Source organism: Mus musculus, chromosome 7 (genome assembly GCF_000001635.26).
Source record: "Mus musculus strain C57BL/6J chromosome 7, GRCm38.p6 C57BL/6J".
NCBI lineage: Eukaryota > Metazoa > Chordata > Mammalia > Rodentia > Muridae > Mus > Mus musculus.
Genome location: NC_000073.6, coordinates 109,448,739 through 109,476,317, shown reverse-complemented (window position 1 = coordinate 109,476,317; position 27,579 = coordinate 109,448,739). Strand labels below are relative to the sequence as shown.

Below are 27,579 nucleotides of genomic sequence, written 5' to 3'. Positions count from 1 at the left end.
CCAAGGGCAGTGCTGGTGTCTGCCACCAACCTGGTATGGGATCTTGTATTGCACTGCCCAACAGTTTCCCAGATGTGTGCCTACAGGCTCTCTGTGTACCCTTTGCTATTTTCCAATATACTTCCTCCCCAACCCCACGTGGATTCTTTTAGTGAGTCTCCATTGGGCTGTTAGACTAAAGAGCAAGTGGATTTCCCAGTGGGGTAGAAAGGCTGATACCTGTGGTCCCTTAAAGCAGGCTCCTGCAAATATCCCTGGAAGCCTTGTTGACATGGAGTCTTGGAGACCAGGGGGAATAGAAAATAGCAAAGGGGAGCAGTTGGGTCTTACCTTTGGCAATTCTATTCTGAACCTCCAGGCTGCATAACCACTGAAGGTGGACAGCTGACCCGGGCAGATGCTGCAGCTGCCTCTTATGGGAGTTTACAGGGGCAGCCATCTTTTTATCAGAGCCACCAGGCCCCCATGGCTCAGCAGGAGGCACTCAGCCACCCCTCACACAAGTTCCAGTCTCCAGCACTGTGTTCCTCGTCTGTCTGCTGCTCCCACTGCTCTCCAGTCTCGCCTTCCCTCAAAGGTCAAGTCCCTCCACCCAGCATCCACCCGGCTCACAGTTTCCGACAGCCTTCTGAAATGGTGCCCCACCAGCTGGGGTCACTGCAGTGTTCTACCCTGCTGCCCAGGGAGAAAGAGCTGGCCTGCAGTCCTCATCCACCCAAACTGATGCAGCCCTGGTTGGAACCACAACCTCCTGCAGAACAGGAGAGTACATCCCAGCGGCCAGGACCGCAACTGGTTTCCCAGCCTGTGTGCATCGTCCCTCCGCAAGATGTGCAGCCAGGAGCCCATGCCCAGCCCACCATACAGACACCCTCCATCCAAGTTCAGCTGGGCCACCATCAGAAGCTAAAGCTCAGCCACTTTCAGCAGCAGCCGCAGCAGCAGCCACCCCCACCACCGCCACCTCCCCCACCCCCCCAGCATGCACCTCCACCCTTGCCTCCATCCCAGCACCTGGCTTCCAGTCAGCACGAGAGCCCTCCTGGGCCTGCCTGTTCGCAGAATGTGGACATTATGCACCACAAGTTTGAGCTGGAGGAGATGCAGAAGGACTTGGAGCTTCTCCTGCAGGCCCAGCAGCCTAGCCTGCAGTTGAGTCAGACCAAGTCTCCTCAGCATCTTCAGCAAACCATCGTGGGGCAGATCAACTACATCGTGAGGCAGCCAGCACCCGTGCAGTCCCAGAGCCAGGAGGAGACCCTGCAGGTGAGCTGTCTTCCCAGGACTTCCCATGGCATACAGCATCCAGGTTCCTTCATCAAAGTGGTCTTTAGCCCTCACATCTGAAAGCTACCTGAAACTCTCTGCTGAGCAAAGTTGTGGCAGTCATAGTGCATGATCTCTATAGAGGTCTGGGCTCAGTGTTCTTTACAGTGGCCTGGCTTAGCTATACCCTGGGATGACATTGGGAATTTTGTCCATAGATAGTACCTTTAAAACAAAAAGATACTTGTCAGGGTGGGGAGAGAAAGAGAGAAAGGGGGAGAAAGGTGAGAAGGAAAGAGGGGGAGGGGGAGAGGGAAGGAGAGAGAAGGAGAAAGGGAGAAGGGGAGGGGAGAGGGGAGAAGAAGGAAGGAGAGAGGGGAAAGGGGAAGTAGAGCAAAGTGAGTCCGTTTATGTAGAAGCTAGGGTTTAATATTGGGCATCTTCCTCTATTGCTTTTTACCTATTGATGTTGTTGTTGTTAAAACAGCATCTTACCAAACCTGGAGCTTGCCAATTTGGCTCAAGTGGTTGGCCAGCAAGCCCCAGGGATCCATGTGTCCCCACTTTCCCAGCACTGGGATTATCGGCACCCACTGACCTTTCTTGACTTCTTTTTATGTGGGTTCTGGAGGCTTGAACTCAGATTCTCATGTATCCATGGAAAGCACCAATGTTACTCAAGCCCAACACATGGTACCGTCTGCCAGAGCCAGGGTAAAGGGCAGAGATCTCTCCTGTGTCCATGCAACTTTTAAAACTCTCTTGCTGGGAGCTTAGGCATGCCTAGTGGGGAAGCGGGGAGCTCAAGGAGTAGAGCGAGGGTGGCATTAGACCTCAGTGGGTGGCACTTTTACAACATCCCGAGGACAGTTTAGACTTTTTCATATCTGCAAAGCTAGGTATGTCTTTTGTACACATGCAAAATACCACAGCAACAGCTGTGCCCTGTGGGTGGTGCCAGCTGTAGCTTGTAGATGAGGAGTGGGGTTGGCGAGGGCCAGCAGTTTGCTTAGAGACCATACAGAGTTGAGAAGAGGCGCTAAGCCTGGGGTCTGGGTCTGCCAATTTGCCTTTAATGCCACAGGAGAGGCTCCAGTCTCTCTTTAGGGAACACTGGAGTACTGAACACTGATCCTCTGTTTTCTCACTTAAGATGATTGGGCATGGTTATAGCTTTGGGATCTTTGCCATTCCACATCTGAATTCTTCGTTACTGATTTTTTTTTCTTGATCTCTCTACACTCCTGCTTCCCCATCCCTTGCCACGCTTCCCACAATGCTGTCTCCTTAAGCTCTATGCTTACACATCTTCAGAGAGACTCCAGGGACTTTCGTTTTTATAAAACATAAAACTTCACATTCATGCTTCATAGATAATGTCTCAGTTGTCAACTCCTGAGGCCTGGTTCCTGGGAAGAGGTGTAAAGTAGCCCCTGAGCTGCAGGAGTCACAGAGGGCCACAGGCTAAATATAAGTACACACTGTGGGGCAGACTGGACGGTTTCTCAGTGGTAGGTTATGGAGTGCTTGCTATCATGCATAAGACCCTGGGCTTGAATCCTAGCACTGTAACAATTGACAATGAAATAAACCCAGATCCAAACCAAACTAACCAACCAGCTAACCAACTAACCAACTAGCCAGCCAACCAACCAAAAACAACAACAACAACAACAACAACAACAAAAAAAAAAACCCCAAAAAACAAAAACAAAAATCAAAACAAAACAGAACAACAACAACAAAAAACAAAACAAAAAACCCAAAACCACATTATAATTGCTAAAGTGAATATCACAAAGTTATCTCAAAATTCTAAGACTATGGTATTAGGATATAGGTTCTATTCTAAGACTATGGTATTAGGATACAATTTTAGTAAGAGTTTAGATAAGATGTGTGCGAGTGTGTGCATGCATGTCTGGGGGTGTACGTGAGGGTTCACGTGCGTTTCTGTGCATGTGTTCATATATGTGCCAGAGGTTGACTCTGCTTTAGTGTTTTTTTTTTTTTAAGATTTATTTATTTTATGTATGTGAGTACACTGTCACTGTCTTCAGACACACCAGAAGAGGGCATCAGATCTCATTACAGGTTGTGAGCCACCATGTGGTTGCTAGGAATTGAACTCAGGACCTCTGGAGGAGCAGTCAGTGCTCTTAACCACTGAGCCATCTCTCCAGCCTTCTGATTTAGTGTTTGAGATATTCTCTCTCTCTCTCTCTCTCTCTCTCTCTCTCTCTCTCTCTCTCTCTCTCTCTCTCTCTCCCAGAGAAATGGTTTCTTTGTATAGCCCTGGCTGTCCTGGAACTTACTCCGTAGACCAGGCTGAAGCTCACAGAGCTCTGCCTGCCTCTGCAGGAATTAAAGGCATACACCACCACAGACTGGCTAGGCTGACTGGCCTAGGAGCCTTTTTCTGCCCACTATAACTCAGCTCTGGGGTTCACCACCAAGTTTTATGTGGGTTCTGGGATCTGAACTCATATTCCAGGTACTTTCCTGGCTGTGCCATTTCTCTAACCCAGACTATTTTTCTTTTTGAGAAAATTTAAGCCATTCATGGTGTGTAAACAGCTACAAGGGGCAGGGCCCATTAGTCCCCGCTGGTATGCTCTCTGGGGAAACCCATCCAGGGTTGTTATTTCTTTTCTAGGTTACAGAGGAGCCACCAGCACCTGAGGGCCCAAAGCCAGCTCTACCTGTTGACAAGAACACTGCTGCTCCCTTGCCCCAGACATCTGGGGAGGAAACGCCTCACAGTGTCCCTCCAGTGGATGGCACCTCCCAGCACTCTTCTCCAAATGTGGTGAGAAAGGTAACTTGGCCCCGACACCAGCCACCTGGATAAGGGTGACGGGATTCAGGGAGGTGTGTTCCTGTTCCATCCCTGGATGCTACCCAGCCCTGACTTGTGCCTTTTCCCTAAGTCAGCAATGAAGCAATGATGGTCTTTCCCCATTCCCACTTGCACTCCCATATGGGCTCACTGGGCTTCATTTAGAGTGGAAGGGGAAGGAGTCGATTTATTCTATGCTCAGAATGGTGTGTGGTCCTTTACGATCTGACTTTGCCTTCCTAATGGCTGTCTGAGGTGGACATCGCCACCAAGCAGCTAAGGGAGCTGAGACCTTCCGGCTCCATGGCTGTCAGAAGAGCTGAGCTTTACTTAAGAACCCAAGGTGTAGCCTTTATCCTTTCTGCAACGTAAACGAGAGAAGGTATTTCATATGGCTCCCCACCACACAGAGCTATTGGCCTTAGAATTAGAGCCAGCACATTGGTTAGGTGCATGGTTGGCAGAGATGTCCTTGCAGAGACAGTTGAGGACCTACAGACATGGAGATCACTTGAAGATGAGCCATCAGAGGCCTCTGGTCTAGTCGCCCTCTCATTTGCAAGCACTCACTGGCCTTAGCAGTAACCCAGCCCCCAACAACTCTGAGTTGTCTTTCTCTGTTTTTTTTTCTTTTCTTTTTGTCTCTCCACTCTATCCTCCTTCTAGCTGGAGGTTTTCGACAAATGGGCTCAGCAGAAACGGGAACTGCACTTGGGAAGGGGAGTGGCTGGAAGACCCTGCCTATTATGCTTGGATTTGGGGTTCAGTGCTGGGGCTGGGGTATTGAATGAAGGATTTTCAGCTAGGAGGGATATTTGAAAGGTCACTTCAAATAGCCATCAGTGGTACAAAAGACCAGAATAGTATGGAGGAGAGAAGTCAAATGAAGTTAGTAGCTGTGGGAAAGAAGAGGAAGCCAAGGTTTCAAGGACTATCAGATGACAAGAGCTTTGAATCCAGTGTCTGATCAATGGCAGGAAGTGAGACAAAGTCCTTTGGCTCAAAACCCTGGTCTGTCTTGGTCTAGGGAATGGAAGCATGGGATAAAGAGCATCCTGGCAGGAAGGAGGGATGTTGTTTTGAATTGCTGATGCTCCCCCATGGCAAACACATTAGAAGACGAGCCAAAGCAGGCATTATTAGTGCCCAGAATTCATCAGGAAGCCTGGGACCTGCTGGTGCTTAAGTGATGGGAGAACCACGCAGGAAACACTGCTCTCATTTGGGAGTGAGGTGTGCAGCTGTGTTCTTACATGTAGTATGGAGGAAGGGAGGAAACCACAGTCAAGCACAGAGACTATGCTGCCTGTGTGAGTCACTCTAGGGCTCTCTGAGTAACAGAGGGATACGGTCATTCTGGGTGGCTGCAGGTTGGCAGTGGAGTTAGTCAGCTCTGTAACATCTTGCTCTGAACTGTTCTTGGTCCTCATAACTGGCCTGGGCCCATGTTATGGTTTGGGTAAGGGGCAGGCAGGTGGGGTGGTACTGTCGAAGATGCTTTTTATAAGGCTTCATGTCTGAGGCTCCCAGTAAAGGGCTGTTACTGTGGCCCAGAGGGAGCTTGGGTTTGGCAAAGAGGCCACCATAAGGAAAGGTGATCTAATTTGAAGGGATTATTTTGTTTTGTTTTGTTGTGCTTTGTTTTGTTTTGGTGTGTGTGTGTGTGTGTGTATGAGTGTGTGTGTTTGATTTGTTGTTGTTTCAAGACAGGGTTTCTCTGTATAGCCTTGGCTGTCCTAGAACTCACTCTGTAGACTAGGCTGACCTTGAACTCAGAGATCCATCTGTCTCTGCCTCCCGAGCACTGGGATTAAAGGTGTGCACCACCACTGCCTGCCTGGGATTTATTGCTTTTAAACTGGGGCTGAGTGAATAAGAGATATAAACTTGAAGATACCAAATATTTTGAACACCTCATTACTGAATGATAGTTTACATGAATTTAAAAACAATTTTCCACAGCTTTTTTTTTTTTTTTTTTTTTTTTTACAAATTCCACTTTATGTCTTTGTTTATCCTAGCAATACTATGAGGAAGCCACTTTCTTATTTCCCTTTGAAAGATGTGGAAACTGAGACACAGAGAGATTAAGTGACCCAGTGTCTATGGGCAATGTTAGGATCAGAACACAGGCTCCTGACTCAAGCTGTTCTCACTGACTGGGTTCAATGGCTTCTCTGTGCACTTCAGTGGGAGAAAGAGGACTCCATGTCGGCCTCTCACTACTGGATTTTGTCTTTGAAGTAGCTGGGGGGCTTTGCTGGAGAGTCCTTAGGACACAGCCTTCCTTGGCTTTTGTTGCCATTGGTACCAATGTTTGGGTCTGCAGCCACTCCTCAGCTTGTGCTGGCCCATGGGTTCCAGGGAAGTGAAATGTCCCTCTGAAGACCCTAGAGCAGAGAGACCCGTGGCACCAGGCTTTCCTGTGTGCATTCCATGCCAGCTCTGTTGTCACTAGGACTTTGATTAGAGCAGTGCACCTGCTGCTGCTAAATGACCTCGCAGTGAAGACGTTGCAGCTGAAGAGGAGATATGAAAGTTCTAGAACAAGTCATCTAGAAGGAGAAGCCCGCACTCTCATCCTGTCCTCTACCTTCCATGCACCCAGCAGGATGTTTGACTTTGATTCCCAGGCACTGGCTGTTGCCTAAGCTCCCTAGTCTTAGTTCAGCTACTCTGAAAAGTGCCACGGTCTCAACTCTACAACACAACCTCCTTACAATTCTGGTGAATCTGGAAGGCGTTTTCACTGGCTTCTTTTCATACTTCTGAGCTAATCACTCCAGGAAGAACACATACGAGCTTATCTTTAGAGCACTCGAAGGGCCATAGGCATCACAGAGAGTTAAGCCGAGTCTCCCATTGCCTGCCAGTGAGCTCTCTGCTGCGTAGAGTGCAGCCCCAGTTCTTCTGTAAAGGACTTTGAGGTCACTGGGGTGCTGCTCACGGCTGAAGTGGAGTCTGGGTTGTATTTCCTGTGATTATTGAGATTTGCGGAAGAATGAAGGATAATGGCTGAGGTAGAGAGCAGGTATACCATTACCAAAGCATGCTGACACCTGAACTCTTTTTAAAAATGTTTATTTATTTTATATATATGAGTACCCTGTCGCTGTCTTCAGACACACCAAAAGAAGGCATCAGATCCCATTACAGATAGTTGTGAGCCACCATGTGGTTGCTAGGAATTGAACTCAGGACCTCTGGAAGAGCAGTCAGTGCTCTTAGTTGCTGACACCGCTCCAGTTGTCACTGTCTCTCCAGTCCCAGACACCTAACTCTTAACACCTCTTATAATGGCTCCATGAGATTTACATCAGCCTGTGGAAGAGGACATTCTAGCCCAGAGATGAGAACTGACTCACCTAAACAGAACTGTAAGCCTGGCATATGTGAGAAAATGCATCTTGTCTTCACATCCCTGAATCAATTGTTGTGGACCAGATCCTGGATATTCAACCTCAGCAGTGATCTCATAGTCATAAAAGATGGTCCTGAAAGTAGTCAGAATGTTGTTCCCTGGGCCTGGCGAAGCTTTCCGAGGGAGTGTCCCAGGTCCTGGCTGGCAGCTGCAGAACTGTGCTACAATCTGCTCTCTCCTTTAGGAGTCAAGCCAAACACTTCTCGGTTGCATGTGAGTCTATCTCTTTAAGAAGCTCTCTCTCTTTAGTTCTCTCGTGAAGTCCTTCACAGACCAAGCCTGACTCTTGCCCACATCACCTGGTCCACAAGGAAACAGGCACTTGCTCACACATAGGCTGAGAGTCTCCTCCAGTAGCCTGAGCAGACTCACCCGAGCCTCTAAGGTTTTGTGAGTTTCACTCTGCTGGCTTTCATTGCAGACCTACTGAATTCCACTCACGCCTTTCCTCTTCCTCCCACTTCAGTCTCTAGGGTCCTCATTGTCTCAGATCATCAAGGCCCTGGGTACTTTCCAACTCTTTCATCTCCTATGACCCCGTTTGACTCTGGTCAGCGGGAGTGCCCCTCAGAGTAGCTTTAATTAACACAGGAGCCTTTTGAGGTGGTTGAGAGCTCACTGCCAGTGATAGCAACAACACTACTATTAAAAATCAACATGTAAAAAACCGATATGTGACACCAGCTACTAGCTAGGTTAGTTGCTTCTTCACCTGCCTCGTTTGGCTGTTCTGTGATCTCCTACTGTTAAAAAAAACAGTCTGCCTATCTGAAGCTGTTAAAACGCTCAGATATTCTGAGCCCTTATATTCATAAGTCCGTTTACCTCTGTATGGTAAATTACCTCTCCTTATCTGCATCCCCAGCCAGAGAGAGAGAAAGAACTTTCAGTGTATGATCCTCTTTCCTGCTGTATATCAGCCCAGTGCTCTCTGGTGATGTTAACCACTGTGAAGCAACCTGAAACCAGCAGTGAGCAGAAAGAGCTTTGGAACAACAACAGAGACAGATGGTACACACCCATGCGGCCATTCTAGCATGTGTGACATCATAAGCCCACACATGGGATATAGCTTGAGCAAGCAAGTTTAGAAACATGGTTTTCTTTAAGGTTGCTTCTCTCTCTCTCTCTCTCTCTCTCTCTCTCTCTCTCTCTCTCTTTTCTGGGGGTGGGAAGCATGGGGTGTGCAGTTGTGAGACAGGGTTTCTCTGCATAGCCCTGGCTGTCCTGGACCTCTTTCTGTACACCAGACTGGCTCACACTCAGGGCTCAGGGACCCTCCCGCCTCTGCCTCCTGAGTGCTGGCATTAAAGGTGTGCCCCCCCCCCCCCCCCGGCCACGACCTGCGTAAGGAGCTGCTCACTTTCTACATTCAAGCAATGAGGAGATTAGAAGTGAGGAGTTAGGATTTGTATAATGGAAACTGCCAAGAAGGAAGACGGCAACTTCACCTGAAGAAAGGCCACATATGAGGCTGCCGAAGGGACACGCCAAGCCTTCCACTCTGAAGAGACTCTGGAAGCGTTACTGGACTCTGCCGCATCTCAGCTGGGCATTTATGTGCTAGCTTCCGTTAGTTCTGCTTAGTGAGACTATGTCATAGTTACGGTTTGAGAAGTCATCCCACCCAAAATAATGGTTGCTTTGTTATGTTTTGTTTCAAGACAAGGTTTCTCTGTGTAGCCCTGACTGTCTTGAAACCCTCTCTGTAGGGAAGGCTGGCCTCAAACTCAGAGATTGATCTGTCTCTGCTTCCTGAGTGCTGGGATTAAAGGCATGGGCCACCACTGCCCAGCCAAAATAATGTTCTTAAACTAATTCATTTCGTTGTTAAAGACACAGTATGTTTCAGATATCTGGGGTGAATTGATGAGGGACAGCATGTCATCGTCCTGCTTTATCTGCAGAAATGTTATCTTGCTGGAAGAACCAGAGATATAATAAACTCAGGACATGTATACTATGTGTCTGTTTGTTATTTTATAATTACTTCTCACTAGGATACTGGATTTCTAGCCAATGGCAAAAAATTAAGATCATCTAGCAGGTTTCCCAGGCTAGACCAAGATTCCTACCTATCCTTGGGCTTAGATGGACTTGGGAAATCTGGGTAGTCACTGTCTCCACTTTCCTCCTTGTTTCAGTGAAAGAACAAAGCTTTCTCTGAATTTTGAGAATACCGTGTGGCAAACACTAGAACAGTAACTCCAGAACTCCAGAAGGAGACGTGGGTGGTGTAGTGGGAGAGGGTGCTCAGCAGGTTACAGGAAAGCTACTAGACAGGTCAGAGGCTGGGTAAAGAGCTGCATGGGTGATTGTCAGAAAAGACAGGGAGCTCTCAGGCAAGATGGCAAGTCAGGTGGTAAGGACAGATGAAAAGACAGTGGTGTGCTCACACAGGCAGACAAAAAGAAGGAGATGGGTCTGGAATGAATGGAGCTCAGTTGCTTGCTTAGCGTGCACAGCACCCTGAGTTCCATCCTTACTGCCTCATAGACCTGGGTGTAGTAGAGCAGCACTTGAAAGGAGGAGGCAGGAAGATCAGAAGTTCAATGTCTTCCTGAGCTACATAGCAAGACCCTGTCTCAACAAACAGATGAACTGAGATGAGGAGGAGGGCAAGAGTCCCTAACACTTGGGTCCCGTGGAGGAGGAGGACAGTTAGGAGCAGGTGAGCTGGCGCTAATGAAGGGTTAAGAATGGGTTCCTAGTCTCAGGGTGGTCTCCCCTCACCCTCTAAAGACCCGAGTTCAGTAACAGAGCAAAGGGTTCTTGGCATGTTGATTCTTCCTTTCTGAACTAGAAAATAGTCGACTTTCCTTGCAAACCTCAAAATACACACTTTATGAAGCCTGAAGGTTTTATGTGTGTGATGAAGTTGAGCAGTTCAAATCAATTAGTAGTAAGTCATATTCTTGTGAGGCTTTATGGCAGGAATCCACTTTTGCTTTTTCTTGCTTGACCTCTCAACCACACTGGGTACTGCAAAGGTCAGGTCTCCTTCCTTCCTGGCAGAAGCTCTTTCTGTGAGTGAAACCTTGGCCACTGTGTGGCCGTATTCCCAAGCCCAACCCTGGCATGCTCGTTAGAAGCCCTGCTCTCCTCCCTGGCTCTACTTGCCCGCAAGGTCCTGCTGTAGCTCTGCTCATGTGTGACACTGGCAGAGAGCAGTGAGAGCTCTTGATTATCCACTTTCTTCCTGCATTGAAATGAGTACATTTTGGTGTAGTGGTTGGTGGCACTACATTTCACAGAGACAGAAAAGTATCAAAAGTAATTAACATGGTGTAGATAGGTCCCAGAAATGCCATGTATATGCATATGTGCATGTGCGTGTGAATGTGTGTATGGAATTTATTTTATATATAGTATATGGTGTTTTGCATATATACATATATTTATAGTCTTTGTACCATGTGCATGCTTGGTGCTCATGGAGGCCAGAAGAGGGCATGGGATCCCTTGGGACTGGAGTTACAGATAGTTGTGAACAGCCATGTGGGTGCTAGGATTGAAACCCAGGCCATCTGGAAGAGGAGCCAGTAGTGCTCTTAGCTACTGAGCCATCTTCCCAGCTGCCATTGTTTTTACAGCCTATAGACATGGGCCAGTGTTAGATTCTCATAACTGTTTCAGAGTTCCTTCCCCCGTGGAAGTTTCCCAGCTTTACTCTCTCTAGCACTGGCCCATGATTGGCCATAGATGTGGAGATGAAAGAGATAAGTTATAGAAGCAGATCACCAGCAGACTTGTTTCAAAATAAACATAGTCCTTTTGTGGCTCTGTCTGCCTGTCCCCTTCTTACTCTGTCACTGTGTGAACTCATGTCACTACATGAAGTAAGAAATTGGAAAGAGGGAGTTGATATCCTCTGAAAGGTTTGCTCTTTGAGATTTGGCTTTGAGCCCAACGCAAGTGATTCGGTAGTTGATCTAAGTAGATTCTGGATTAGCATCAAGGATCTCACCAAGGGCTTGCTGGAGCATGCATGGAACCCGGAATCCAATCTGTACTACCTTATAAAATTGGGCCTAAAGGCACATGATTTAATCCTAACACTTGAGGAAGCAGGAGGATCAGATGTTCAAGGTCAGCAGCAGCTTCATGTTTAAGTAATTCTCAGTGTCTGTTGTGGAGAGATAGAACGAACACCAGAACTACGTTAAATATAATGTCATGTGGGGAGAAAGGAGGAATACTGCAGTTGAAAGGATTTGTTCTATAAAGTACAGAGGAATACTGCAGTTGTAAGGATCCATTTGCCCTATATTATAAAGTGCAATGCATTAATCACCAGATATCCTTGTCTGTAGACAAGGAAGTACACGTTATTAGAAAGCTATGGTAGTGTACGAGCAGGACCACCAAGGGACAGCTTGCTTTGCAGCATCTCACTGGTCCCTCACAGCAGAGGACAAGGCTAACCCTAGTCTTGCTGAGAGGCTCACAAAAGACCCTAAAAAGAATATTCTGTATTCTGGCAGTAGGAGAGAGAGAAAGAGAGAGAGGGAGAGAGAGAGAGAGAGAGAGAGAGAGAGCGCCAAGGGACACATTGCAAGACTCAGCCACCCAGTCACCAACCAGAAAGTCACTGGATTCTGGTTTTGGTCACTTTCCCTGGGGTTCCATGCCTAACTCACTTTGGTTGGAGCATCTTTTCATTCTTGTTCTGTAGTTTTTTTGGGATGGGGGATGTAAACTACTTAGTGAATTGAAAAGTTTTTTTTTTCCCCAAAGACTATAGAACTACCAAGCAACACACACACAGAAAAGAATACTTTTATATGGAAAGATAAATAAAAAATGTTCAAATCATTTTTTTTTTGAGACATGGTTTCTCTGTGTAGGCTTGGATGTCTTGGAATTCACTCTATAGACCAGGCTGGCCTCAAACTCAGAGACTCAGGTGTGAGTCACCACCAACTGGCTAAATCATGTATTTATAAAACTGAGAATTAAGAATAAGAAAACATACTTTTAAAACTATTAACTAATAAGGGAACAGGATAAGTAGAGAAGAGAAAAAAGTTAATAACACCAAAGAAAAGGTGACGGCCATGAGAGACAGGAAGGGGAAGGAAAGGCGAGTGAGGGCGGATGAGGGAAGGATGGAGGTGTTGGTGCAGAGGAAGAGCCATCAGGCCCCGTCAGGCCATGGCTGAGTGTGGCTCTGAATGCCAGCGATCTGGATCTCACCTCAGCGTCTTAGGTGAAGCTCTGAAGGACTCCTGTGTATCAGAATGTTACCAGGATGACATAAGCTCATCCAGAAGGGCCCAGTTATTGACAAAAAGCTAGAAAAGCACAAAAGAAGAGAAAAAAGGAACGATGCATAATAAACCACCCAACGTGTGCTGAGAAAATCCAAAGTGAGAGTATTAAGGGATCTGGGTACAAAATCAAAACAAAAATCAGTGTATTTCTGTATACAATAAAAAAGTGAGACGGAAAACATGAAGACAGCTTTCTGAGCCCCATTTGTATTCAACTAAGGCCTCTGCAGAAAAATACAGTGGTAGACAGCGAGGTTCCTAGGGCTGCAGTAGTAGACCAAACACTGTTCTATGTGTTACATAAAGTTTTGTCTTTTATCTTTCACCTCTTAATGGCAATTGTAAGGCTTAGCTGAGGCAGAGCGTGCAAAACCCCTAGCCAGTTACCTTACATGTAATAATAAAAATAAATAAATAATAAATGAATCACTAAACCTCAGCTCTCCAAAGCCAACCCTGATTTTAGGGAAGTTGCACAGAGTCAGTTGTGAGCAGAACTGGTGTTTACTCGGCTAGGCATTTCTAGACTCAACAGTAGTCCCAGGACATTATTTTGAAATTTTGATTAGCTCATCATGTCATGTATTCACGCAGACACTGCTCTAAGGTCTAGGAATAAAGTGGATAAACAAAATAGACCCAAGTCTATGCTTTGATGGGGTTTAGTTTCACAGGGAATAGCAACTGGTCAGTATATCACAAATGGACCAGGAGGCTGAAAGGACCAGTATTATGGGAGCATCAGGGGGTGGGGATATGGTCTACACTTGAGAATGAGAGAACCTTTGTTACAACAACAACAACAACAACAACAACAACAACAACAGCAACAGTCATACCCTGGCTGTGATGCTGAGCTCTATTGGGCAAGAGGACATGGGGCTGGAGCAAGGGAAATGTTCTGTGAAGAGAAGGCAGTCTCTCTGGAGGGGGCAAGGGCTGCTGCTCCTGTTTCAGAAGCTTAAAGATTGTGTCTGAAGGCCTGGGTCACAGAGCACAGCATTGGGTGGGTTGTTGTTTGACTGGTGGCTGCTAAGGATGAGGCACACAGGTCACCTGGGTCTTGGGAGTCTCTTGAGCATGTTTGTATTCATCCTGAGGGGACTGAGTGCACTGCAGAGCTCAATGAAAAGGCATGGTGCGGCCTGATGTGTTTCCAAGTGTGTCTGCACCGCGGAGGCCACTCCTGTTGTCTAGGAAGACAGGAAAGTAGGTTAGGGGTTGGCACTGTCAGTAGAGAGGGAAGTAATGGGTATATCTGAATTACAGGGCCTGGTGTGAGTTTGGGAGCGAGGAGGGGCACCCCTCTGATGTTGCTTCTTACCTAGCTGGGTGACCAGGCATGACATTCATGGGAGGAAGACATTCTTTCTTTACTGGGGAAAAGCTTTTTTACCTTTATATTGAGACCTGAGAACGTATTGAAGTGTTTACCGCCCTCAGGAAATGTGAGCACTTCACACATGGGAAGAAAGACAGATTTGGGACATTGATCTTGAGAGGCTAGAGCTGCTGGCTCTGGTGTTTTCACTTTGATTTTCAAAAGCAGGCAAACTGGTGTAGATTCAATCTTTACTTTTTTCAAGTACAGGCTTGTTAAAGTCCTGAAATCATGAAAGTTACATTTAAAACTGGTCTCCTGCCTTCTCACCTCCATCAAATCTGTTTCTTCAACTCCGAAAACCCATATACAATCAGCTACTGAAATCATCCACGTCTTCAACTGCTTTTCATTAACGTTTTAAGTCACCCCCTTCTTAGGCTCCCCCGTAGTTAGATTTCTGATTGGAACAGTCTCACCCCATCTGATGGCTGCATAGCCGGGGCCATGTTAGGAGTCACCCTGAAGTTCTCTTCCTGTGGTTTGGAGCGACATTGGCCGGTATACCCGGGCTAGAAAAGACCTTCCACTGCCTTGATGAAATCTGTCATCCAATGCTAGTACGAGCTGAAGCTTGCTGCAAGTTCTGGAGTTGACCTGGGTTCCCCTGGACAGAATGAGATCCTCTGGAACCTTGGGAGGGCTTTCCAGAGAGCAGCTCTGAAGCCAAGTACAGATTGATTCATGAGACCCCTTAAAGGGAAGGAAGAGAAGCCATAGATAGTATTAGTCAAGACTGGAAATGCGAAATTAGAAAGTCCTATGACACCTTTGCTTAAGTACAGGACTAGGGTTGGGAGATATAGGTCATGGGTCATGTATGTACCCCAGGTCAGATGGTAGGTTCTCTCCTTTTCTTCTGTCTCTCTTGCTTTCACACACACACACACACACACACACACACACACACACACACACCCCTTAGCTTGCGCCTCTCTCCATGTCATGACCCGGTAGCCTCCTTGGTGGTGGGAATGGGGACAGGCCTTCATATGCTGCTTCAGTTCCCAGGGGCAGCCACTAAATGCAGGCAAATGGAAGCTCAGAGCTCTCGGGGGATGGGTCCCCCCTCTTCTTACATTTCCAGTTGACAACCCAACTCCACCTATGTCCCTTTCTGCAGCACGCCACCTCAGTGAGCATCATGGGCTTTTCCAACACTGTGGAGATGGAGTTGTCATCTACCAGGCTGGCGAGGACCATAGAGCCACAGATACACAGGGTGAGCAGCCTGACAGCTGCCCCCACCCACACAATTCCGAGCTTGCTGAGTGGCCCACCACAAACTGTGTCCAGCCTGATGAGTGTTTCAAACCATGCCATGCCAAGCCTGACAGCCAGTCACCTGCAGCCCGTGCCAAACCTTGTGCGTGGCACATTCCAGTCCACGTCGAACCTGAGGGGTGATTCCTCTCAAGCCATCACAGGCCTGGCAAGTAATCACTCACAAGCTGGGCCCAGCCTAATGTCTGGGCACACCCAGGCTGCGCCGAGTCTGGCCACTTGTCCTCTGCAGGGAATGCCACCGGTTTCTGATGTGCATGTGGAGCCGAGATCCGTATCCAGTCCTGGGTCTGGCCCAGCTGCAGAAAGCCTGGGTACCAGGGATGGGGCTGAGTCCTCCCTGGGGAATGCCTTGTGTAAGGTAGGTCTTAGGCATTCAACTTTTGCTTATTATGAAGCCAAAGGTTGGCCACTGACAGCCTCTCACCTTAGCCTTAACTTACCAGTTTTGGTGATGGCCACAATGTCAGGTTTGATTCTTCTTGACGTTTTACCTTTGACAGATGGAAAGTGAGGATTGTACCCGTTTCTCAGACTCAGTAGGACAAGGCCCTACAGCCTCCAGTCTGGATGGTCCCAAGGATTTGGCTATTCCCTCAGAACTGGAGGAACCAATTAACCTCTCTGTGAAAAAACCTTTCCTGGCACCAGTGATCAACACATCCACTGCTCTGCAACAGTACCGGAATCCAAAAGGTGAGACTTGAGTAAACTTTCCTGTTGACCATAGACCTGAGCGGGCCACTCAGTACCTCCAGGTGTGGTGGAGGCAGGGGGATGGGCTCAGCCTGGGGGATGCTGCTTAGAAGGACGAATTTGCTTCTGTCCTTCAGAAGTAGGGTACGTGCTTCTGCCACCCTAACCGTGGGCAGCACTGATCTGTGTGTGGCCTCCTTGCAACCTTCCCCATAGAACACATCCTAGGGAGTCCAGCTTTGTATGTAGGCACCATGGAAGAAATCACTCCAAAAGAGCTAGCCTTGGCAAAATGTTGAGTGAAAAGGTGTGTCTGATGGATGTGGTTTGTGGAATGCCATCGGCTTTAGTAAATGGGACTCGTTAAACTACTGCATAGGGTAGGGGGACAAACAACCACAGTAAAATCGTTCAGCCTCTTACTCTGTAACAACGGCAAGAATTTTCCAAGTACCCAGAAGTCATGTTCATTGAGCAATGCCTCATTGGACCACTGGAAATAGGCTCTGCATTTCTTCCCAGGGAGTTAGTGTCTTTTCTTCCATCATGTGGTTCCTGGGGATCAAACTCAGGCTGTCAGATTTGACAACAAGCACCTATACCTGTGAACTGTCTAGCCAGCCCACCAAGAGCCCTTTCTTCAAGTGGTTCAGTGGTTTGTTTCATCTGATCAGAGCTAGTCAAGAAATACTGAAATACCGAGTGAAATACTGGCCACTTAGGACTTTTCCATGTGTGGTATTATGACTTATTTGGAAATGGATCAGTCTATTTTGTAGGCCCTTAATACATACAAGAACAACAATTCCACCAAACTGGATTATTTTTTCTCTTTATACTGACAGTCCAACTGGAAGATTATTGGTCCTTATTAATATAGGAATAACCCTATGTGCTATGCAACTAAATTAACATTTTAGACCCAGCTTTGCCCAAGAAAAGCAAACAGGACAGTGCTGATAAACAGGAGCTCCTGTGTGTGCCTCACCTCTGTTCTCTGCTCATCTGTGTTGACGTGCTATGCTCCGGCCTCCGGGGTGGTGCTCTTACAGAGACTGCAGAGAATGACAGGAGATAACACGAGTGCCTGGGAAACAGGTGATTTCTAAGCTCTTGGCTGTTACCTGTCGGCAGCCTCTGAGAATCATCTGTACTCCTCTTTGCCAGAAAGATAATGGCCTTCATCCTGTCTCAGGAAGGAGACCCACAGTAGGACTGTTACCACTACGAATGAACACACGGTTGATAACAATTGTGTGGCCAAAAGTTCAAATAACAGGAGTGGAAGGTCTAAGTGAGAGAGAGAGTCTTGTCACAAATGTATGTCACAGCTATTTCATTTGTCTTTTGTCTTAGAATATGAGAATTTTGAACAAGGAGCCCTAGAGCTGGATACAAAGGAGAATTCAGACATCAGGTAATGGCTCTTGGCCAACTTTCTCACCCTCAGCTTCCTGTCCTGAGAGGTTGGCACAGGAAGTAATCCTGTACATGAACTAGAAGCAGAATTTTGTCTATACCTATTGTCACCTCCTGCAAGGCCTCAAGTGGGTGGCTGTGGTTGGGTGCCTAGAACGGGGGTGGGTGCTTAGAAAAGGGTTGAGTGCCTAGAATGGGGTTGGGTGCCTAGAATGGGGGTGGGACAGTTCCAGGCATGACTAGGCATGCACTCTGGGTAATCGTCCTTGCTCTTCACGGAGCCCTCTTCTAACTACAGATGGAAAGATCTTTCCGGTGTCTGACAGGATTGGCAGGGCGGGGCTTGGCAGGAGGGAGAATGTGGATCTGGAAGGGGTTAACTTAGGAGAGCTACTTAGGGATCTAGGCTCACTGCGGCTCCTGCTGAGACCCAGGGTGTCTCTCTCACCACAGAGCTATCAGTAGTGAGCCCAAGATCCCCTACGTGCGACTGGAGCGGCTCAAGATCTGTGCTGCCTCATCAGGAGAGATGCCTGTGTTTAAGCTGAAGCCCCAGAAAAATAGCCAGGACGGAAACTTCCTCCTGGTGATTGAGTGTGGCACTGAGTCCTCCAGCATGTCCATTAAGGTACCTCTCAGATGTGCTCAGTCCAGGCTAGGAGCCTCTTTTTCTTTGCTGGAATACTTGCTTTAGGGCCTTTTGTGATCCCCAGTGGGACTATTCTCTGTTGTGTGGATTCTGTGAGATACCGCAGGGTTGAGCTGGGACTTGGCTGGTTTGTGGCCCTGGGGTAAGAGATCCTCGTAGCAAGTGCTCAGTCTCTGTCAGTCTTCCCCGTCCCCAGCCCTGACAACCACTTTCCTATACTGTGCTCCAACTGCTCAGACTCTCTTCTTCCCCAAGGTCAGCCAGAACAGCCTGCCTGATGCCAGCCAGGGCCCAGGTCTTGGGGGAAGAAAGGTCACTGTCACATCTCTGACTGGGCAGCAGCCACAAGAGGTGGAGAGCACATCTGAGGAACACAGACTCATCCCCCGAGCTCCAGGAGCCAAGAAGAACACCCCGGCCCCCATAGAGAATGAGGACTTCTGTGCGGTGTGCATCAACGGTGGGGAGCTGCTATGCTGTGACCGCTGCCCCAAAGTGTATCACCTTTCCTGCCACGTGCCAGCCTTGCTCAGCTTCCCAGGGTGAGTCATGCCATCACCTGGCTAGCAGCATCAACTCCAGGGCCATATCATGATTCTGACCGGGCCCACAGCACTCCAGGATGGGCTTACTGGGCCCGAACCGAGTCCAGTTCTGTGAGACTGTGGCCCTACAGGGCTTCTATAACAGATTTGCCTCATAGCTGGCCCTAGCTTCCCGCTTATCCCTGTGCTTTTCTGTAGTCATGGCCTTTTCACTTCTTTCACTTCTTTCGAGCCTGTGGCTAGTAGGCATCCATTCGTTGATGCAGGGCTGGGGACAGTTTCTTCCTTCATCACCCCACTTCTTTATGTCTGTTCTGGGCAGAGGGTCAGGGAAGGATGCTGAGTTCTAATATGACCTCACCTGCTGTGCAGGGGAGAATGGGTGTGCACCCTGTGCCGCAGCCTGACGCAGCCTGAGATGGAGTACGACTGTGAGAACGCGCGCTACGGTCACCCTGGAGTGCGGGTACTTCCCGGCCTGAGCATGTATGACCAGAAGGTAGGGAGGGCTTGGGGGAATAGTGTTTTCTATGTGAGGCAGTGCCCTTGTGCCTACAGAGACTGAGGTTTTCCCCAAGGGGATGACAAGCCTTTTGGGGGTGGGGTTGTTGGTCATCTTTCCATCCCTGTGACAAAATAACGAAGAAAACCAACATAAAGCATAACAGGCTTATTGTGACTCAGGGTTTCAATTCATGGTTACGTGGCTTTATTGTTCCCAGGTCTGTGGTAGGGCAGAGACATTACAGTGAGGAACATGTGGGAGAGCAGCGCTTACCCCATGTCTGTTAGAGGGCAGGAAGGGGGAAGGGGCTCCAGGGGCAAACTATACCCTGTAAGGATATGGCCCAGATGACTCACTTCCTCTTACTCGCCATCACCTCTTAAAACTTTCCCCAGCTCCCACCAGTCCAGAAGTGGATTAATCCCCGTGCAAGGCCAGAGCCCTGGTTAAGTCACCTTCCAAAGGCTCTGCCTCCGTGTGTGTGTGTGTGTGTGTGTGTGTGTGTGTGTGTGTGTGTGTGCACGTGTGTGTGTGTGTGTGTATGTGTGTGTGTGTGCACATGTGTGTGTGTGTGTGTGTGCACATGTGTGTGTATGTGTGTGTGTGTGTGTGTACATATGTGTGTGTGTATGTGTGTGTGTGTGTGTGTGTGTGTGTGTGCACATGTGTGTGTGTATGTGTGTGTGTGTGTATGTGTGTGTGTTTGGTGTTTAAAGCTCAGTTAAGCCTGCTGACTCGGACAGTGGGAATATATGTGACTGTCCCTTTCCAAACAGTTTTCCTCTGACGTGGGTGTCCAAACTGCCTTCTTAGGGTGGCTGGCATCCTTGAGGTCAGAGCCAGACAATTATCCAGGGTGACCACCCTTAGTTCTCACTGAGGTGCCCCTTGTGGTTTCTGCAGAAGTGTGAGAAGCTGGTCCTGTCCCTGTGCTGCAACAGCCTCAGCCTGCCCTTCCATGAACCAGTCAGCCCTCTGGTAAGGAGGCCCCTGCCGGTCCTGCCTGCTGCTCTCCTTTCTGCTGAGGGGACACCAAGGGGCCATTCCTGCTTCATCCTCTCCCTCACTGCTACTGCATCAGACCTGACCTAGCGAGAGACATCTCTTCCTCTTCCTCTTCCCCCACTTTTGTTCCTCATTTCTTCAGCACCTCCACTTACATCCCAACTCACTCCCCACCTCCTCTTCTTTTCTGTCTGTCCCTACACTAATTTTCTCCTCTTCAGCTTTTCCTCCCTTTCTCTCCTTCCCCAAGGCCAGGCATTATTACCAGATTATCAAGAGGCCCATGGACCTGTCAATCATCCGGAGGAAACTGCAAAAGAAGGACCCAGCTCATTACACTACTCCAGAGGAAGTGGTGTCAGATGTACGCCTCATGTTCTGGAACTGTGCTAAGTTCAATTATGTATGTTGGGTTTATTTTTATTATCTCACAGTGACCCCAAGACTGTCCTAGATGGGCGTGGGGTGGGTAAGAGAGTCTGGAAGCAGAGCTCTGGAGTTTGCTATGGTTTAAAAGCCCTGTCCCAAATGTGGGCCCTAAGCATGGACTCAGAAGGACAGGGGAGTCGGGGAGGCGCTCATAACTGGTCAACTGTGGGTAGCTACCAAGACAGCTGCCGAATGGGTTGTCTTGAGTCCAAGGAGAATGTGCCAAGCTCCAGGTCTCTCAGGATGATATTTCAGGATAGGCCAGTCAGGCTTGTACTTCCCGTGTCCCTCCTGATGGAGGGCACAAGAGGAGATGGCCTGGTAGAAGCAGCCTAGAACAGCACTGTCTCTCTGCATTAGCCTGACTCGGAGGTTGCAGAGGCTGGCCGCTGTCTGGAAGTGTTCTTTGAAGGCTGGCTAAAGGAGATCTACCCAGACAAATGCTTTGCCCAGCCCCAGCAAGAGGATTCAGACTCTGAGGACGTATCTGGCGAGAGTGGCTGTTCCACTCCTCAGGGCTTCCCATGGCCTCCCTACATGCAGGAAGGCATCCAGCCCAAGAGGCGACGGCGGCATATGGTAAAGAGCTTCTGCCAGCCAGTGGGTAAGGTGGATGGGTGAGGGCACTGGTAAAGGGGCACCTGGGAGGATATGGAGAGCACAGGACAGAGTGGTACTGATGAAACTTCCCTCTCAGCCCTTTATGGCGGTACAGAGGTCACCAACTCCAGTTGTCAGTGAAGCTCGAAATCCTGAGGGGGCCTATGCTCCTGCCCAGGGTCCTCTAGCAAGTTCACAGATCTCGGGTGAAGAAGTGCTCTGACACCCAGCTCAGTACTGGTTAGACTACTCTATGATTGTAATACCCATAGAAAGAATTACCTGGTATCAGTGCCTACCGTGGCTAGAGGGGGAACAGAAGGGACCCTTTTAGCTCCTTGATATAAAAAAGGGAGCAGAGGGGTTGCTCACAACAGAGAGAACCTTAGCACTTCCTGGTTGGTCTCACCTGTGTGGACCTGAAAGATCAATTTCCTTCCTTCCTTCCTTCCTTCCTTCCTTCCTTCCTTCCTTCCTTCCTTCCTTCCTTCCTTCCTTTCTTCCCTCCCTCCCTCTCTTCCTTCCTTCCTTCCTTCCTTCTTCCCTTCCTTCCCGTGTCCCTCCCTCCCTACCTCCTCCTATTCCTCTTTCCAACCTTTCTTCCTATCTTTTTTTTTTTTTTAAATAAGCTCTTACTATGTAGCCAAGGCTGATTGGAACTAACTATAGAGATCAGGATGGCCTTAAACTTCTTCCTCCCAAGTGCTAGGATTATAGGGGTGTGCTACTCCGTGCAGCCATTCTGTTAAATTCCACTGAGATGCGCTGCTGGCCTCCTGTGTGCCAAGGTCTGGCCATTAGCCCCTGATTATTTGCAACACGCTGTGCATAGTACATAGGGCCCTCAGTGAGCTCTGTGGTTGCATTTCCAGGGTAGAATGCATTAGCTCTGGGGAACCCCAATCCTGACCCTGATCCCCTCCAGTTTAATAAACCCAGATTTGAGTGTTCTGATTTTTCTTTTATCTCAGGAGAATGAGAAGACAAAGAGAGTGTCGTTTCGTCTGGCCAACAGCATCTCGCAGGTGTGAGAGCTGGAAGGAGATGGGGCACGCTGGTGGCTGATGTCCCTGTCCTTGAGACCATCCCTCCCCATCCTTCAGCTTATCCTCTTCAGAACGTGGCTGTGAGATGAGTCTTGTTGAGCGTGCAGCGCTCCCTTCATCATTAGCATCTCCAGTGTTTATTTGGGAGCCATAGTGCATCCACCATAAAGATTTCAGTAAAACAGGGAAGAGGGAGGTGTTCCTCATTGCCAGAGTAACCGGACATAGAGGTTTTGTGCCTCTTCGGGCTCAGGAGGACCTGGCTTTCTTGCTGAGCTCTCTCAGCTGAGTGGAGCACACTCGGCTCACCTCTCTGCAGCCAGGGCTCAGGAACACCTTGTGTATTTGAACTCCTGGCTTAGACACGGGTACAAGAAAGGAAGTGAGGTTTGGATATATGGCAGGCCTGTGGTCCCTGTCCCAGCACAGCCAAAGATTGTCACTGTTTGCCTTTGCTCGTCCTGTTGGGACAGAGGTGTCTGCCACCGGCAGAATAATGGAGGCTTCTCGAGGCCCTAGGTCTCAATCGGTGCCTATTTGGGTTCTAACGGTTTTCAGGGTATTTGCTTTTCATGTCCCCTTTCCTGAGTAGGACTTATGTGGTCACTGTGAAATGCTGTGTGTGGTTTGGTACTCTTGGCTGAGCTGGGTGGCAGTGCAAAGATCAGTTTCCACTCACACCCAGGAGATGCCAGCTTCAGAGTCTGTCCCTCTGTGTCCTAACTCTGGGATAATAACACTCCAGAGCCTGCCTTCCCAGAAGTCACTGGTATGTGTGCCAGTGGCTCTTCCTTGATTTCAGACATCTGCATCTTGAGTTCCACTTGGGACTAATGTGACATGATGTCTGCTGCAGGAACTGAGGTCCCTGGCAAGGATGACCCACAGCCAGTGCAGAGTGTCAGGCCTCTCCTGCCTACGATTCTAGATCTCTACTTTTTTCACTCAGCCAAAGATCAGAACTGTGGCCATGATGCTCACAGCCCGGAAGCAGGCAACACTGTCACCCTTTAGTGTTGGAACTTGGAGAAGGCTACAGTGACTGGTAGGAGTCTGCTGAGGTGTTAGTAGGCTAAGGGTGGAGAAGGGGAAAATTGGGAGGTGAGAAGCCTTAGGTGACTCTGAGGTTACATCAGGGTTGTAGTCCTCACAGAATGCAGAAAGGCCCTTCATGGGAATGGGGTGGTGGCAACAGAGCTACAGGCCACATAGTGGAAGGATCACTACAGTATAGGCAGGGCGTTTGTGAGGACGCCTCTGAGACACATACAGGGACAGGCTTCTTCGAAAGCAAGGGCTTGGCTGAGGAAGGACCTGTCGACTGTACTGCTGATCGAGCGACAGGCCTGGCATTTCAGTGGCCTGGTCCTGAGGCATGGCATGGCTGATTTCAGGGGACGCTTGGGTCGTGGCTTTGTTTTTGTGAAGAGGTGCAGTTTAAGGAAGTGCTTTTTCGTAGAGCCTTTGCTAGGAAGCAATTTTCTTTTTACCAAAAACCGTCTTCTTTGCCCGTGAGTCAGTAAGAGCACTTGATCCCTTCTCCATTGGGCTGAGGGGGCTTCTTCCCTTTGAAGCAAGCCCTGCCCACTGTCTTGTCATCAGCAGTGCTGCTGCCGAGCTCTCCGAAGTAGATGGGCTTCCATACCCTGCTGTCTAGTTCCAGGCAGCAGAACCTTTACTTCACTCTTAGCCAGGTAACCCTGAAAGCAGTCTTCGCTCCTTGTGTTCACAAAGTTTTTGGGTTGGGGCTTAGGCTGCTTCTCTTTTGAGTTTTGCATCTTTCTCTCTGATTGGTCTGATGAGGTTCCTTCTGTTCTGACCTTCCTAATTCCTGTTTATGGGCATCTTTCCTTTTGTGGCCTGGATTCCTACTATAGTCTTCATGGTGTTTGGCACTGGAAAGCCACCGAACACTGTGATAGCTTGAAACCTAACAGCCTTTCCTGGACCAGCTGGAGACTGTGACCATAAAAATGGAAATGCCTGGTTCAAAGCATGGGTTCTCCTCTCTTGGTACAGTTCATAGCTTGAGTGTGTCCTGTTAGAGCAAGGACCAGCTTCTGGGCCCAGAGATCTTAGACATGCAGCAGGCACGGCTCTGTTCCCTGGCTGTGATAGGGCCCCTCTGTGGCGAGACACTCCCTCTGGGCGTCTGAGCAGGGCAGACAGAGAAGAGGGATGCCTTTTTTCTTTAAGGCTGTGAAGCTCTGGTCTATCATTCCTTTCCTGTACTGGTTAGTCTGTGGGATTTCTCCTGGGACCAAGTTTTAAAAGTCATGTTAGATTTTTTGTTTTTTGTTTTTTGTTTTTTGCATGCAGAAAACAAAACTGAAAGTTAAAAAAAATTAACAACAAAAGCAATCACCTGTTCACTAAGTAACTTGTGCTCATTTTCATTGGATCCTGCAGTGACTCATTTCCATATGGTCGCATTGTAAAGCCAGCTAAGTCAAAGTCAGGCAATGGGAATGCACTGAGTTCTGGTTATTATACTGTTCTGTGCGGCCCTAGAAGATAAGAAACTTGTTTCTGGCTGTGCTGAGAAATGCAATAGTAGGGTGGCTTTGGGGGACACCAAGGGGATTTTAGTACAAAGATTGATACAAAATATGGGTATTTTGATCCTCCAGAATTCTAGCAACAGGTACATGCCTGCTGCAGGAATCTTACAGAATGGCAGCTACTGGGTCCTCCTTGCACATTGCTCCATGGGAGACATGGTTGGAAAGTCAGAGAATGTTGGCTCCTGTCCCTAGTTTAGCCACAGGTCTTTGTGTGCCTCGTAATATCTAGGTCCCCCTTTTTGCTGGGTTGTGCTCCACTTCCATCCCTACTGCACTGGTCACCTACTGAAGCACTTCTGAGCTGAGGAGTTGTCCCTGTGGTCCCTCTTCTCCAGTCCACTCACTCCCGAGCACCTGCCCTCTCCCTTTGCCCATCCCATGGCTACATCTCCCAGACTTTCAGTCTTATCTAGGATCCTCTCCTCTTCCCAGCCTGAACCCAGGCCCCACCACATGGTTCTTATTAGCATCTCAAACTTTCCTAACCTTTCCAACTTCCAGTTTCTCCATTTTCCACATCAGCCTGATTTCTGCTTTTTGTTTTTGTTTTTGTTCTTCTAAGCATGGCAGGTTTGGAGCTGCAGCCTCAGTATTGATTGGAAATTCTTGAACTTGGTATTATGTGCTTCGGATCTATGTCCCTCATCTTTGTTGTTAGCCAATGACAGCTCACCATCTGTTTCACTGAAGAGAGCTCATGGGCAAGGGCTTCCTGCCCCCTGCCTTTCTTCCTGCTGTCCTGTGTGTGTATGCCATCTCCTTTCCTTCCCTGCTCTTCTGGTTCTGTGTTTTCTGATCCGGGCTATGTTCTCTAAGGCTCTGTTTTTCACTCCCAGGACTCTGTAGGCTCTCTCCATTGCTTACCTCTCTCCACACAGCCTAACAAAGGTCTCTCAAGATTAAAGCAAAACTGTCACGTCTGTGTCATGGACCTTTTCCCCTGCCCATTATTCTTCATTTAAAATAAACCATTTGACTGAGTGTGATGGCATACATCTTTATTCTTAGCACTTGGGAGTTCAAGGTCAGCTTGGTCTACATGTGGCTCACCCAGGGCTACATGGTAAGACCCTGGCTCGGACAAGAGAGAATACTTTTCTTTGATTCTTCTTCCTCTTCGGTCCTCTGTAGGTTTTCATGAGAGTGACCACAAGCTACCAAATGACATGCCTTTCACTTCTCTGCTGCCTCGAGCTCCTCATGGCGTCTCACCAGCCCATCTTTCCCCTGTGCAGCTCTCTCTTCACCGTCTTTCAGGGTATCCGATGTTGCTACATTAGCTTTATCTCAGCCACTGAGGCCGTGCTTGCTGGAAACCTAGACAGAGGGATGTGCCTGGCTGTCATCATTTTCTCCTCCTCAGGGCCTGGGTGAGCAAGAAGAATCATAGTTGCTCCTGATTTTTCCTCTCTGTTTTTCATGAATCCCTTCTTCCTGGATTTGGTTCTCCTCTTGTGAGCTTGTTCTTCGTCAGTGAATCCTTCCCTCTGTTGTTCCCAGGAGACACAGAGAGACACACCAGTGTGTTAAGAGCCCCCATGTCAGTCAGCCTAGGTGGGAGCTGGATTTTGTAGCATGCAACCTGCTGTCTGGCTCAGCTGGGAATCCACACTGGTGGACAGCTCACCATTATGATCTGTACCAGTTGGTACCTGCCTTGGTCAGCAGGGAGCTGAGGATCATAGGAAGGCATGCTTCCATGCATGGTTCAGTATAGTCTCAGCAGGGTGGGGTCTGTTCCTATGACCTTCCTGAGGGAGCAGGAGACTGAGCAGTGTTGTGATTCCTCACCTGAGCTGAGCCTGGCTCAGGTAGACTCCTCCCACAGGTCTTTCCCATTTGTGCTGATCATTCCACATCTGCTTGCTTTAGATGTTACAGGGCTTGAGGCACATGGTAGTTGCTTTCTTGGAGGTACTGTAGAAGGACATCTGGCTTGAGTTTTGGAATCTGTTTTGGCATTGTCAATGATGGGAGGTATGACCTTGGGTATAGTTCCTTCATTTATAAAGTTAGGAGTCTCTCAGAGATTCTGTAGTTCTAAAGATGATAACTATGATTCTAACTCTGAAGCCCAGACCACATAGGGTCAGAGGAACCCTGGGAGTGGGGACACAGCTAGAGAAGTCCCAACCAGGCAGGGTAACAAACTCTACAGGCCAAATTGCGCTGCTTTGGAGAAAGTCTTCCCTGGCTGGCGCTGCTTCATTGAGCCATATGCCCATACCTCAAGCTGGACACTTCTTGGTGTCTGCACACGTTCCTCCTAGATGTGGTCATATGATCCAAAGTGGCTAGGGGCACAAGGAAAGGATTTAAGGGGAAGCAAAATTGATTTTAAATAGACCTACACATTCAAAATTAAATAAAAAATAACACTTTCCTTTACCAGCAACCGTGTCCTAGAGTGTTTTTTAGTGAAAACCGTTAAGACCTGTTTCATAGCCCTTTGGAACCTGGGTTTCAACGTCGGTAAGAACATGGACTACAGAAGACCTTGTGAAAGGGGTCTGCGTGAGCACAGCCTACTCTTCAAAATAGGCCTGAGGTAGATTTAGGAAAAACATATTTATGAGAGCCTGCTTCTCATTGCCAGGCAAAAACACCTCAAAGTTCCTTGTGTCTGGTGTGGTGGTGCACACCTGTAATTACAGCAC

General features: G+C 48.4%; 1 protein-coding gene across 8 annotated transcripts in view; it reads left to right on the top strand.

Moving 5' to 3' along the window:
- Trim66 (tripartite motif-containing 66) overlaps positions 1-27,317 on the top strand; it is a 67,759-nt gene extending 40,442 nt beyond the window's left edge. For 7 of the 8 annotated variants that reach the window (XM_006507961.4, XM_011241835.3, NM_181853.4 and 4 more), the window contains 12 exons: positions 359-1,266; positions 3,923-4,084; positions 15,304-15,825; positions 15,968-16,160; positions 17,517-17,577; positions 18,033-18,207; positions 18,484-18,770; positions 19,146-19,272; positions 20,182-20,256; positions 20,534-20,686; positions 21,073-21,291; positions 22,284-27,317. In XM_006507961.4, the coding sequence (XP_006508024.1) occupies positions 359-1,266; positions 3,923-4,084; positions 15,304-15,825; positions 15,968-16,160; positions 17,517-17,577; positions 18,033-18,207; positions 18,484-18,770; positions 19,146-19,272; positions 20,182-20,256; positions 20,534-20,686; positions 21,073-21,291; positions 22,284-22,343 (2,942 nt within the window). In that variant the 3' untranslated portion in view covers positions 22,344-27,317. Of the gene's footprint in view, positions 1-358; positions 1,267-3,922; positions 4,085-15,303; positions 15,826-15,967; positions 16,161-17,516; positions 17,578-18,032; positions 18,208-18,483; positions 18,771-19,145; positions 19,273-20,181; positions 20,257-20,533; positions 20,687-21,072; positions 21,317-22,283 lie in introns of all 8 variants that reach the window. The other variant, NM_001170913.1, reaches the window with a different exon arrangement.
- The last annotated feature ends 262 nt before the right edge of the window (positions 27,318-27,579 follow it).